General features: G+C 41.7%; 1 protein-coding gene across 2 annotated transcripts in view; it reads left to right on the top strand.

Annotated features, from left to right (window-relative positions):
- The window catches only part of LOC126262322 (methyl farnesoate epoxidase-like), a 352,434-nt gene that overhangs the window by 66,406 nt on the left and 270,582 nt on the right, over positions 1 to 15,446 (top strand). The window contains exon 2 of one of the 2 annotated variants that reach the window (XM_049958875.1): positions 9,189 to 9,276. The exons of the other annotated variant lie outside the window; for it this stretch is intronic. Within the exon in view, the coding sequence (XP_049814832.1) occupies positions 9,189 to 9,276 (88 nt within the window). The remainder of the gene's footprint in view (positions 1 to 9,188; positions 9,277 to 15,446) is intronic. 2 annotated transcript variants of the gene reach the window in all.

The following is a 15,446-nucleotide window of genomic DNA, read 5'->3' as shown; positions in this document are numbered from 1 at the left end:
GACACTCTCGTCATCTTCAAAGTGTGTTCCCTGTAGAGAATCCTTAAGCGGCCCAAACAGATGGAAGTCCGAGGGTGCCAGGTGTGGACAGTAGGGTGGATGAGGCAATGATGTCCAATCCAATATCGCGATGTGTTCCCGTGTTCTCAGACTTGTGTGTGGGCGTGCGATATGGTGTTGGAGCAAGATTTCTGCTGGATTCTTGTCCGATCGAACACGTCGGAAACGATTCTTGAATTTATTCAGAGTCGGCACGAATAATGGCATCTGCACGATTCAGCATGTCTGGAGCAGTGGCTGTGACAGGACGTCCCGAGCGTGGCTCGTGGAGTCCTGGCCCGCATCTCGTGGTCGTGCGGTAGCGTCCTCGCTTCCCGCGCCCGGGTTCCCGGGTTCGATTCCCGGCAGGGTCAGGGATTTCCTCTGCCTCGTGATGACTGGGTGTTGTGTAATGTCATTAGGTTTGTTAGGTTTAAGTAGTTCTAAGTTCTAGGGGACTGATGACCATAGATGTTAAGTCCCATAGTGCTCAGAGCCATTTGAACCATTTGGAGTTCTGTTTCTGCATTTCCTGAGGCCGTAACTTCCTTTACCTATCACCCAACTGTACTCCTATCAACTGCAGCATCACTGCACGCAAACTTTTATGGATGTTCATCACCGTTTTTCTGCACACAAGAATTCAATAACAGCACGATGCTTGCAACGCCATTTTAACGCAGCACTAGGCTCCATCATATGCCGGAACGCTTCGAAACTTCATCGGCTAACAGAACAAACATCAAACATGAAGCACACACAAGGACGTTCGCCTACGTATATTAATGGCTTTTTTTTAAAAATGTGGGACATTACTTATTGAACGACCCTCGTACGTTATCAGTGATACACAACAGTACATATAGGTTTACTGATGAAGAGTTGGTCGATATGCAGCCTGAGTGTGACTGAACGCGCCACAAGGAAGCCATTCGGAGCTGTTCCTGAAGAGACGACAACCACATTACAGCACTTTTGCATCTTACAGAGGTTCCTCTGAGAAACCGGATCCTTCTTAGATTCGGGGCTTGGTGCTTGCCTGTTGTGGGCTTCTTTACCATTGTGAGCGCATTTTCACAGAAACAGAGATAATTGGGGTAACAATCCGAGCAAGTCATAATTATATTATTTCTCTGTAACGAGCCATCAGACAAAGGGTCCTTTACACCTTAATACTCATAATATATTTCATGAACATCTGTCGATATTTTGTCGGTGGAGTTCTGATCCATGCACTGATGTTACTTGTGGGTGTGAGTTGCATGTACTGGAAGAGATCGGTGATATACCTTTTGTTGTGTCTAGACAAGACAGTCTAGACAAGGCGAGGAAGCCGAAAGGGCACGCGTTAATCTCACGTAGGCTAGAGAGGTCTGAAACAGGATACGTAATGAATGCTATAAAGAAAAGTACGTAGCTGCGGAAATACTTAACTTTATTCCATCATTTGTATACAGCATTCTTGATGATACAAGTGAGACTCTATCTTGAAATGGTTTATGGCGCCTTGCTAGGTCGTAGCCATGGACTTAGCTGAAGGCTATTCTCTCTCTCGGCAAAGGAGAGAAAGGCTTCGTCAGTGTAGTCGCTAGCAAAGTCGTCGTACAACTGGGGCGAGTGCTAGTCAGTCTCTCGAGACCTGCCGTGTGGTGGCGCTCGGTCTGCGATCACACAGTGGCGACACGCGGGTCCGACATGTACTAATGGACCGCGGCCGATTTAAAGCTACCACCTAGCAAGTGTGGTGTCTGGCGGTGACACCACACCTTTTGCCGAAGCCAGCGATACGAATGCTCGGGCTGCTTGAACGGAACGAGAATGTGGTCGAGGTCACGCAGAAGCTGCCAGCTGCGGAAAAGACTGGAAACTTGCCCGGCCACTTCCAGTCAGGGGCCTGCCCTGTCACTCACGAATGAACGAGTGCAGTACCCGCAACAAACAACTGTGGTGGTTTTCACATTCCAGCACTGCCATCTACTAGCATTCATGCTAAGTCGGGTGATGCTGAGGGAATTAGATTAGGAAATGAGACACTTAAAGTAGTAAAGGAGTTTTGCTATTTGGGGAGCAAAATAACTGATGATGGTCGAAGTAGAGAGGATATAAAATGTAGACTGGCAATGGCAAGGAAAGCGTTTCCGAAAAGGAGAAATTTGTTAACATCGAGTGTACATTTAAGTGTCAGGAAGTCGTTTCTGAAAGTATTTGTGTGGAGTGTAGCCATGTATGGAAGTGAAACATGGACGTTAAATAGTTTGGACAAGAAGAGAATAGAAGCTTTCGAAATGTGGTGCTACAGAAGAATGCTGAAGATTAGATGGGTAGATCACATAACTAATGAGGAGGTATTGAACAGAATTGGGGAGAAGAGGAGTTTGTGGCACAACTTGACTAGAAGGAGGGATTGTTTGGTAGGACATGGTCTGAGGCATCAAGGGATCACCAATTTAGTATCGGAGGGCAGCGTGGAGGGTAAAAGTCGTAGAGGGAGACCAAGAGATGAATACACTAAGCAGATTCAGAAGGATATAGGTTGCAGTAGCTACTGGGAGATGAAGAAACTTGCACATGATAGAGTAGCATGGAGAGCTGCATCAAACAAGTCTCAGGACTGATGACCACAACAACAACACAGCATTCATGCTTCATCTGCGCGCTCTGAGCGGTTCTGACTATGGAACACAGCCATGTGAACACAGCAGAATGTTTCCAACGAATCATTGAGCAGTCACGGGGAGTGCTAGGTTACAGACCGTTGGTTACTGCAACTTGTGAAACGGCTGGCCATTGTATACTTCGAGAATCAAGTTCTACAGGGTGTTTCAAAAAGAATATACGTATTTCGAATGCATATATTTATTAAACTTTAAGACATGTGAATATGAAACCTTACACACATATTTACGAACCTCTCTGGTTCAGATTACAGATGTTCAATATGTCCTCCATCAGCGACACGAACAATGTCACATCGATACTCAAATTCGTCCACACTCGGGCAAGCTTGCCCTTCGTCACTGATGTTATAGCAGTACGCATCCGGTTCATCAACTCTTCCAGGTTCTGTGGGAGTGGTGGTACATAAACGTTGTCTTTAACGAAACCCGACAGGAAGAAGTCAGAGGGTGTCAAATCCGGTGACCGTGGAGCCCAGCTGAAACATGCTAAGTCGCCAACTCCTTGACGACCAATCCAGCGGCTCGGTAGAGTTTCATTCAGACATTCACGCACTTGGCGACTCCACTGAGGGGTGCCCGTCTTGTTGCACAATGAAGTTATCTTCGTGCAGCTTCGTTAACAACCAGTTTTGTAACATAGCGAGATACTCCTGCAGTGGCTAGCACACTGGACTCGCATTCGGGAGGACGACGGTTCAATCCCGCTTCCGGCCATCCTGATTTAGGTTTTCCGTGATTTCCCTAAATCGCTCCAGGAAAATGCCGGGATGGTTCCTTTCAAAGGGCACGGCTGACTTCCCACCCCGACCTTCCCTAATCCGATGAGACCGATGACCTCGCAGTTTGGTCTCTTCCCCCAAAACAACCCAACCCTAAGATACTCCTGACCGTTAACCGTGTTTCCATCAAAGACGAATAGGCCGTAAACAGATGATCGGGATATCGCACAAAACACATTGACTTTGGGCGATTCTCGTACATGTTCAATGGTTGCATGTGGGTTCTGTAGGTCTCAAATTCGAACATTGTGGTTGTTTACCTGACCACTAACATGGAAAGTCGCTTCATCACTGAGCACGATGCGTTGTGCGAAAGTGTTATCATTGTCAATAGCATCAAGAATCTCGTTACAAAACGCCACACGTTTGCGTTTGTCGTCAAGACGCAGAGCTTGTAATAGCTGTAACTTGTACGGCTTCATAACCAACCGACGTCTCAAAATACGCCAAATTGTTGTTGCAGGCAGTTGTAACTCCCGACTGGCACGACGAGTTGATTTTGAAGGACTACGTTGGAAACCAGTTTGAATTCGTGCAACATTTTCTTCAGGAACACAAGGGCGGCCAGGACTCTTTCCTTTACATACACATCCTTTATCTAGAAACTGTCGATACCATCTGCGAATGTTCCACCGTTTCGGAGGATCAATTTGGTACCTCAATCTGAAACGTCTTTGCGCTTTAATCACAGAACTGCACTTCGCAAACTCGAGAAAACAAAATGATTTCTACTGCGGAGTAGCCATTTCAAACATATGACGGTTACCAAGCAAAACAAAAGACAACTGACATCTAGGGACTGTTAACATAAACTAGATTATGTATTCGTTTCTCCAATAGCCGAGCCGAGGCGCGGCGATCGATAGTTTGGACAAAATAATACTTTATAATGCGTATATTCTTCTTAAAACACCCAGTATAATTAGTTAACGCTACGAAAAGTCTGAGCACATATTTTTATTTGTATCAGTGAGATGGTTTCATCCACATTTTACAACGGTCTGTAAGATGGAAACTGGAGAAGTAACGGGATATAGGCTAAATGCACCATTACACTGATCAATAAAACCTTAATCACTATTGCCTCTGTATAGCTACAGAGACGTATACTACTCGCAACTCTCAGTAGATACACGTGACCAAAATATCTTTGTGACAACCACTTATACACTTTTCTTGTCGTGACGCAGCTCAGTTTTAACACGCTTCCATTTCGTGACAACGAAATCTGCCTTGAGCCCTCCTATAAGATTCAACCCGCTTCTCTCTATCCCTGTCCGATTACATATCTCGCCAACCTCACACTCCCTCATTTTTTATTTTTTCCTTGTGACCTTGACATTGCCCCTCCTAGGTGTCTATATCCCGAAACTCGTGCTTCCCTGTCGGCCATACACGCACATTATACCTATCCTCACAATTCAGCTCAAGTGAACCAGTTAGCTCCATAAACTAACTATCCAAACGTATCAAGCCACCTTCCTTCTCCCCATCACTGGTCATAAATGCAGGTCCTTTGCATCATCTGCTAGTGAAGTGTAATACGGTTCAGTGTATGTTTTAACTTTCTCGCAACTCACTGTTTTTTAAATGTTATGCGAAAGTTATCCTACGCGATATTTTAAATGTCATTAGTAAAAAGCTTCTGCATACTATTATAGCTATAAAAGAATGAGGCGATTAGAGGATAATGAAACAAGCAGACAGTCCTAATAAACACTGGTCCGCAAACCAATGGTTTCACAGATATGACGTAGTATGGCTGACTACGTGAACACATTAAAAGAGAGTTCTCAAGTATCCAAACTGCAAATATACATTAAGGACAAACGCAATACGATAAGTTGTCCACTTAGCTTTAAAAGAAATAACTCTGAACAGCAACCAATAGATGTACTTCCATAAAAGTACTTTACTCCTCTCTGACTACGAGGTAATGTACTAAATCCAAGAATATCTGTGTTGTCTTTGACGTTCCAGAAAGGGGCGAGACATTGTCCATGTGAAACAGGCTTCAAACGTGTGTTCATCGACGCCTGTATTCGTTCAAAAACCCCAGGCGTGTTCCGAATGCACTGACAACCATCCACAATGCATTCCAATAGTTCATCGACAGTTGTCAGCAGGGCTGGAATGTACCAGAGCCTTAAAATATTCCCAATAAAAAGATCCTACAGATTCAGATTGGAGGACGTGGCGAGCTATAGTACTGGCAAGCAACGGCCGATACACTTCTTATCGAATCGCTGTTTAAGAGTACTTAGGTATCCAGAATGATAATACAGTCAAACGAAGGCACATTATCCCTTTGTAATTTATGCCCCACATGCGGTGTTTCAGAATAAACGTAGCCTTAGGTAGTGTTGTAACATTGGCATGACTGCACTCCTGCATGCTTCCTATCGTGAAAACCCATTGGTTTCCGGACATATGTTTGTTACGATTATTTGCTTGTTTGAGTGTCCTTCTTCCGCTTTTATCTGTAATAGTGAAACACCCTATATAGCTCATCCATTTACACTAACTTTCCCACCACTGAGATGTACAGTATGAATGACGTATCCTGCTAATGTTAAATTTGCTAAGTTCATGACTTATTTTCTCACAACTTCATGCAACTTAATGAAACTTTCGTATGTTACTTGTACGCGCCTCTAGTTTGGTTATAGTACCAGGTGTAGAAGTATGAAACCGGAATTTCCCTATAGATTGTGCTAGCCGGCATTGTAGGGCCCGTGAGACGGCGTCTGAAGCCTCTTCTGCTTTCTGTGACGGCTGACGACAGAAGTCAACAAAATGGCTCTGAGCACTACGGGACTTAACAGCTGTGGTCATCAGTCCCCTAGAACTTAGAACTACTTAAACCTAACTAAACTAAGGACATCACACACATCCATGCCCGAGGCAGGATTCTAACCTGCGACCGTAGCAGTCGCACGGTTCCGGACTGCGCGCCTAGAACCGCGAGACCACCGCGGCCGGCCAGAAGTCAACACACAGTAACCGAAGTATATCTTTCAAACGAGTAAACACGTCGAATTTTGTGCCTACCAACTACGATTTGCGGACAGCATTGGTTTTCTGGTACCATTTGAAGAAAACTGCTGCAGAATCGCATCGAATGCTTGTCGTAAGTTTCGACGAACACGCTCTAAGGAAAACACAGCGTTTCGAGTGGTTCAAAAAATTCAAAAGTGGTGATTTTGACGTGAGAAGCGACGAGCGCGGGAAACTACCGGAAAAATTCGAAGACAACGAGTTGCAGGCCTAATTGGATGAAGATGATACTCAAACTCAACAGGAACTCGCAGAAAGCTGTTTATCTTCGGTTGAAAGCTATGGGAAAGGTGCAGAAAGTGGGAAAAAGTGTTCCGCATGAACTGAATGAAAGACAGCAAGCAAATCGAAAGACCACTTGTGAAATACAAAAGAAATTCGTTTCTCCATCGAATAGTGACAGGTGATGAAAAAGGTTTGATTCTGAGAATCGTAAGCGTTGTAAATCATGGGTGAAGACCACTGCACTGCAAGGCCAAATCGCTTTGGACAGAAGACTATGCTCTGTGTTCGGTGGGATCAGAAACGTGTCATCCATCTATTATGAGCTGCTAAAACCTGGTGAAACCGTTAACATTCATCGCTACCAACAGCAATTGATCAATTTAAATCGAATATTATATGAGAAACGACAGGAATATGGAAAACACAGCACAAAGTGATATTTCTCCATGATAGCGCCCCATCACACACTGCAAAACGGGTCAGAGAAACGATCGAGGCGTTCAGCTGGGAAATACTAGCGCAGGCGGCTTATTCTCCAGACTTCGTGAGCTCCGTTCGATTATCACCTTTTTGCATCACTTGATCACGCTCTTAATGAACAATGCTTCAATTCGTATGAAAATGGCTCGCTGACTGGTTCGCTTAAAACGAAGATTTTTTTTTTTTTTTTTTTTTTTTTTGCGTGGCATTCAAAGCCTGCCAGTGAGGTGGGAGAACTGTATAAATAGCAATTGAGATTATTTTGAATAAAATCAGTTTCAGACAACAGACGTGTAATTATTGCAACCACATTCCGGTTTCATGCTTCTACACCTGTCATATAGTCTAGGGGTTAGCATAGAATATTTTTTTTGTTGTATCTCTTTTTGTTTCATTTCTTCCTTACATTTTTGTGCATCTTACGGGGAATATACGTTCAATCTCTACCTTAATAGAAGCGTAGTATCACAAGAGTATTACAAATAAACTGTAAAAAAATCATGCAACTATCTTCTATAGTTCCTGTGGAAATGGGTAATTTGTCTGAGAAATTTTTGTTTTTCAGAAATCCATTTAAATTAAATCACACATTTTAGTAGAAACAACAGTTAAAACTTGGCAGCATTGTGGTTTTCGTCATTTTGTACATTGCCTGACTGCATCCACTTCCTCCCCTCAAAGATCTTGCCTCCTTGGACACTTTTTGGGCTTGTAGCTCAGCTTTGTCAATTCGTTCATCGTGCAATTCCTCCCGTATGGCTCGTGTGTTCCAACCCGTCTTCGCTCCCAACTCCACTCTAAGATTTTCAGTCTAGCAGTATTGTCATCATTAAATATGATTACAGCACCATAAATACAAAATCGCAATATGTGGAAACCCACAAATTCATTATTAGGTGCTCTTATTCCAAACTATATTGTTGAATGACTCTTTCACATTTTGTGTCTTCACTGCCAGACATTTCAGTAGATCTTAATTCGTCAAATCTCTGTACACTCTAGTAGCCTCAGGTAAAGAGTTCTTGTTGGTAAACTTATCTAAAGTTACACCTCACTCAGCTTTTTTTTTGTATTTACGCCTCTCGCGTGAATGAAGGTTGTGGATCGCCTTGTCATCTGTTGATATTTTATGGAATAAAACTGCCTACACAACCTTTTTCATACCATCTGGGTTTTTTGCGTTGCTTCTTATGGTTTGACCATAGTTTTCTGGTAGCTGATGATACTGTCTAGCAGACGCATGCTAGAAATCGCGCCGCCAGACAACACTGCTTGTAACAGCCATGCTTCTCCATTAAACCAAGAATACTGCACGAACAGCGTAAAAAAGGATCACAACTGTTATCACGGGCATACTAACTTATGCAGCAAGGTTTCCATTAGAATTTAAATCACACCACACCCATCTAGACCTTATGGTTCATGAGATATTAATTTTTCACTGAGCAGTGGTTTATGAAATTCTAAAAATGTGCTACACGACTAACTAAATTACATTAAATTAAATATACTTCTAGCCAATCAAATTGAATAAATCATACATCAAATTAATCATCAAATTCCAAATAATATTTTTGCGTAGAAGAATTAAAATTTTTCAATAAAATGCCCATTTATACTCCCCTTAAACTCTTTTGGCTAAAGAGTGGATTATTATCGTTTCGCTGCCAGTCCACGCTCACCCCTCTGGGACGCGGGAAAGAGGGAACAAAACAAAAAAGACCTAGATTTAGGCAAGTCACTGCATTCCTCACTAGACGACAACATTACTTTACTTCAGGGCCATACGGAATTAAAATTTTAACCTCTTTCAGTAGTGAATAACTGTAGGATACTGTTAAAACGATTGAATATATTCGTGTAATGTGTAGTATCTTTTACACCACAACATTCCAACATCCATTTGTAATACATTGTTCTGTCTGTACAGATGCTGCTGTTTGTGTTGGCTTTATTCTCCCTGGCGCTCTGGCTTCTGCTCAGCTGGGTCAAGATGAAGCCCAAGAACTTCCCTCCAGGTAAGTGGCGACAGGTTTATTTTGCCTTAGTAAACACGAGACATCCTTCGGCAGTGGGTTCCAGACTAATAATTCGATCACCATTTTGGATTTACAGATTTCAAAATTCAGCCTTGTATGTGCGGAAGCGAGTTACCTAGGATGCATTTCGATCGAACTCATTTAGTTTTCGCACCTCTTATATGCAGGTTCCACACGTGTCTAACGGTAGGTGTACGCGCAGGCCAAGGATACATACACTAAATTTGTCAAATGGGAAATACAGGGCAGAAAAAAAGAGAGATGAAGCAAACAGTAGATAAATTCAAACGAAGAGCAAGCTAGTAAAGAACAGTACGGGTTCTAGGGTGACGAGATGAACAAACGTGGTACATGGGGTAAACAATTCTAAAAAATAGGACTTAAGCGGAAAAAAGGGAATACAAGAAATTCAGGTACAACTTTAATTAATTAACTACAGCTGATTAAAATTCCATTGCCTTATTTCTTAAGACACAAGTTTTCAGTAGAGTTTTGAGCTTGTTCAAGAAATAACTGCAGAAAAATCCGAAGGAAAACTCTTGCAAATTGCACCGTTCCATCAGCATACTTACCATGGTTTCTATTGTGAATCTATTGCGCAGCTATCGATGAAAATGTTCTTTCAACGACAATGTGTTACGGAAAACTTTAAAAGAAAGGCCGGCCGCGGTGGTCTCGCGGTTCTAGGCGCGCAGTCCGGAACCGTGCGACTGCTACGGTCGCAGGTTCGAATCCTGCCTCGGGCATGGATGTGTGTGATGTCTTTAGGTTAGTTAGGTTTAAGTAGTTCTAAGTTCTAGGGGACTGATGACCACAGCAGTTGAGTCCCATAGTGCTCAGAGCCATTTTTTTAAAAGAAAGAACTCAGCGAGTTTTAACAGTTCTGAACAACATTCAATATATGTACTTTCATAAAAGTACTTTCCTCCTCTCTGACTACGAGGTAATGCACTAAATCCAAGAATATCTGTGTCTCTTTGACGTTCCAAACTGTTCAAGACATTGTACACCCCCCCAAATTTCAAAATTATTAACTCATATTGCAAAGGATACAACTCTTTTGTCCTTATCATCGCACCCTTTTCTTAGAGACATCCGCTGAAGGATCACTTTCTATGCACCACCATTACGATGAGGGAATTCAGACCCAGTGATTGCCAACATTTGTTACATGCAGATCGTACATTTTGTGTAAGGTTCAGTAAAACATCCTCATGATAAGTACCCAAAAAATTATTAGAGGTCTTTACATTCTTTAGTTCGCTTCAATTACTGCATTTTATGCATATTTTCTGCTTTAGCTAATCAAGTTCAGTATTATTAATAAAGGAAATAAGTTTGCTGAATTAGTCTGTGACAATCTCTACATATGAAAGGCAATATCCTCACTGACTAACTGACTGACTTCCTGCCTCATGATCGCACAGCCCAGACCGCTAAGGATGGAAACTTGAGACTTGGAGAAGGTGTGGACCTTATGCCATACACGTCGTTTAAGAAAGGAATTTTCGAAATTACAACCGTAAGAAATAGGAGATGAAGGGTTTTTTGAAAAATGTCACTATTAAGGCAATTTTCAAGCTAAACCTACGAAAATTGATGTTTGGTTTCTCGATCAGAAATGAAGAAATACGTCTTTTACCATTTTTGGAAATTTAGCCCTATGGGGTTGAAATACTGGATCAAAGCTTTTTTCGAAAATACATCATTATTAATGAACTATAAATTATTTTAAAGCTACATCTATGAACATTGGTATTTGTCTTCTCGGTAACAAATAAAAATATACATGTTTAAGCGATTTTGGAAATTACAGGTCATAAGATTTTTTTATGAAAATCTTTTATTCTGAAAGCATTTTAGAAGATAAATCTTTGCAAATTTAAATTTGGCTTCCCAGTTAGAAACAAAAATAGGTGTTTCACTTGTTTTGGAAATTCAATCCCTATGGGGTGAAATAGGGGGTGAAACATTTTATGAAAATATTTCATTGCGAAAACATTTTTAAAACTAAACGATTAAAAACTGGTGGTGTTTGACTTCTCGGTTAGAGGTGAAAAAATATGTGATAATTAGCTCGACACCCTAGCTGCAAAGAGGCGTTGATGTACATCGTTGGGGACATGTTGAAAATGTGTGCCCCGACCGGGACTAGAACCCGGGATTTCCTGCTTACATGGCAGACCATTAGAGCGTTTGCCATGTAAGCAGAACATCCCGGGTTCGAGTCCCGGTTGGGGCACACATTTTTCAACATGTCCTAATGATGTATATCAACGCCCTTTTGCAGCTAAGGTGTCGATTTAATTATCATTTCATTCTAGAGAAGCTGCACGGTCATCAATTGTATCTGTTTTTTCGTGAACAGATACTACCTTCTTTGGAACCGAGCGACCGCTACGGTCGCAGGTTCGAATCCTGCCTCGGGCGTGGATGTGTGTGATGTCCTTAGGTTAGTTAGGTTTAATTAGTTCTAAGTTCTAGGCGACTGATGACCTCAGAAGTTAAGTCGCATAGTGCTCAGAGCCATTTTTTTAGATACTACCTTCATATATAGAAAAAATATGTTTTTCATTCTTTTTGGAAATTCAACGACTAAGGGGGTGATCAGACTGATTAACTGACTGATCAACACCCACCCCAAACCGCTGTGGATGGAAACTTAAAGTTTGGAGACGGTGTGGATCGTATACTGTAGGCATCGTTTATGAAGGGATTGTCCAAAATTCCACTCCTAAGGGGGGAAAAGAGAATGAAAGGCTTTTTGAAAGTATGTCGCTCTTATGGGAATTTTGAAGCTAGAACTACGAAAACTGATATTTGGTTTTCCAGTCAGAAAATAAAAAAAAAACATGTTTCAGCATTTTTGGACATTAAACCACTAAGGGGGTAAAATAGTGGGTGAAAGTTTTTTGAATCTAAATAATTATTAAAGAACTACTAAAGGATTTTAAGGCTACGTCTATGACAACTGGCGTTTGATTTTTCGTTTAGAAATAAAAAAATACATGTTTTAGTGTTTCTGAAAATTCAACCCCTAAGGGAGTGAAATAGGGGATGAAAAGTTTTAAGGAAATATTTCGTTACATTAAAAATTTTTAAAGCTAAACTTATGAAACTGGTATTTCAATTTTCGGTTAGAAATAAAGAAATATTTGTTTGGGAATGAAAGTTGCTATGGAAATATCTCCACAAGAACTCAAAAGGCATAATTAACGAAAACTTCGTACTCCAGCTACCAGAATCGTTTTTTGATCGGAAATACATTTGGAAAAGACCACGCTTATATGGCCTTAATTAGAGTGAGAAGCTTAGAAGGTGTTGCAATTTGTGAACAGCTTAAAAATTCGATTAAACAGAAAAAAAAAATCTCTGCAGGCCATACGGTCTACGCGAGCGAAGCAGAGGGCGTAAACTCGTTGTGGATATTTTGAGAATAAAATCGTCTAGATCGCTTAATATATTGATTTACTTATAGCGTCATTTAAGCTACTGCCATCAACAGATCTAATGTTCAGTGTCGATCAGTAACCAAGGTTAAGGAGAGGTTTTACGGAATAAGACTGAACGCTGTTTTACAAGCTCTGAATTTTGATGTAATTATGTCCAGCTACGAGAATCGTTTTTTGATCAGAAATACATTTGGAAAAGATATAGTTATATGGCATTAATTAGCGTGAGAAGCTTAGAAGGTGTAGCTACAACTAAGTCATAAATAAATACAAAGGAATCAAGACGGTTTTATTTAGAAAATTAATTCACCATCACATTATGTGTGTTATCGTTGGAGTTCTATTGGGCGTTGTCATTTCGTCTATTTAATCCCCTACTTCCGACACTGTTCATGGTTCTTCTGTTGCCTTTTTTTCCTTTGTTCCACTCAGTCGTTAGGTAACGCTGCCTGTGAAACTCTCAAAACCTCTGTTCTTTAAATTTCCTAGTTTCCTACCATTCCACATTTTTTTCAGTTTTTATTCTGGACTTCATAATTAATTCCTTATGGCTAGAGACTATATTCACTCCTGGAAATGCCTTGCAACATAATATCTGGTTTACGAATCTTTGTCTTACCATTAAACAGTCAGTCTGAAACCCTCTGATGTCTCCGTGTCTCTTCCACGTACACAACCTTCTTTCATGACTCTTAAACCAGTTGCTTGCAATGTTTAAACTCTGTTTTTTAATTAATATACTTCTGTGTCAGGTGAGACAATTACTTATTACCCAGCCATATCAGGCGGCCTGTTTAAAAACCAAGAAAACAGAAGTAATAAGAAACTGGCAAAGTATTTGCAAATCAAACTAACTTCTATACACAACGATACATATTTCTGCACGTTTTGCAGCAACTTGAGAACAGAAGTCAGGGAGTCACTCTTAATGTGATCATATAGCATCTACGAGCTGACTGTTGGAGATGAAGGCTACAGTGACTACGTAATAGTATAAAGTTAGTACATAACGCTTAAAATCGGGAATTAAGAGGACCTTCAGTGTATTTTCCTTTGACAGTCCGCCAGATTACGATCTGTGTGAAATTCCACCAGGCGACTTTGCCCGTCAATCCATTCCCGTACTCCATATTCTTCTACTATTTTTCTCCTCCCACTGTTGAATTCCAATCTCCCATGCCAACTGATTTTTCGTCACCATTAAGGAGCATTATTTTATCTCATTACCTATTCTTTCAGTTAATTCATAATCTGCGGAGCTAGTAGGCATATACACAGCTGTCACAAAAGTCGTGGGAAACCTCCCAATATAGTATCGGATCTTCTTTTGTCCGGCGTAGTGCAGCAACTAGATGTGGCCCGGACTCAACAAGTTCATTGGAAGTCCCATGCAGAGATATTCAGCCATGCTGTCTCTATAGCCACCCACACTTGTGATAGTGTTGCCGGTGCAGGACTGTGTGCGCGAACTAACCTCTCGATTATGTCCCTTGAATGTCCTATGGGAATCACGTCGGGCGATGTACGTCACCAAATCATTCGCTTCGAAGCAATTGCGAACAATTGTGACCTGGTGACGCGGCGTATTGTCATCCATAAAAATTCCATCGTTGTTTGGGAACATGAAGTCCATGAATTGCTGCAAATGCTCCCCAAGTAGCCAAAGATAACCGAGGACCCAGTCTGTTCCACGAAAACGCAGCCCTCACCATTATGGAGCCACCACCATCTTGCACAGAGCCTGGTTGACAATCTGGGTCCATGGCTTCGTTGGGTCTGCGCCACTCTCGAACTCTACCATCAGCTCTTACCAATAGTAATCGGCACTCATCTGACCAGGCTGCGGTTTCCCAGTCGTCTAGGGTCCAGCCGATGTGGTCACCAGTCAGGAAAGGCGCTGTAGGCGATGTAGTGCTGTTAGCAAAGGCTCTCGTGTCGGTCGTCTGCTGCCACAGCCTATTAACGCCAAATTTTGGCACCCAGTCCTTGCGGATCCATTCGTCGTACGTCCCACACTGATTTCTACTGCTATTTCATGCAGTGTTGTTTCCTTGTTTGCACTGACAACTCTACGCAAACTCTGCTGCTCTCGGTCGTTAAGTGAAGGCCATCAGCCATTCCGTTGTCAGAGGTAATGGCAGAAATTTGAAATTCTCGGCACACTCTTTACACTGTGGATCTAGGAATGCTGAATCTCCGAAATGTAATGTCCCATGCGTCTACCTCCAATTACCATTCCACGTTCAAAGTTTGTTAATTCGCTTTGTGAGGCCATAATCACGTCGGAAACCTCTTCACATGAATCACTTGAGAACAAATGACAGCTCCGCCAATGCGCTGCCCTTTTATACCTCGTGTACGCGATACTGCCGCGATGTGTACATATCCATATCGCTATCCTACGACTTTTGTCACTTCAGTGCATGAAGACGTTCATGTTCAAATGTGCTGTTTATTTCGAGCAATATACTTAAATTAAACCTGTTATAATACTGATAGTAACTCATTTGATTGCTGATATTGTCAGCAGCGGTAGCTGTTCCGATGTCTGCGACTTTTAAACGAAAATTTACAGTGATATTCGAAATAAAAAAATCCATTGTTGAAGGACTTAACACATTGATTAGGAGAAATCATAATGTGGTGCAATATATGAGAGAAATTAAGGCTTGAGTAGCACAAAAAACGTTAGATTGC

Source organism: Schistocerca nitens, chromosome 6, assembly GCF_023898315.1.
Source record: "Schistocerca nitens isolate TAMUIC-IGC-003100 chromosome 6, iqSchNite1.1, whole genome shotgun sequence".
NCBI classification, from domain to species: Eukaryota; Metazoa; Arthropoda; class Insecta; order Orthoptera; family Acrididae; genus Schistocerca; species Schistocerca nitens.
Note: the sequence above shows the minus strand (reverse complement) of the source record. Positions and strands in the feature narration are given on the sequence as shown.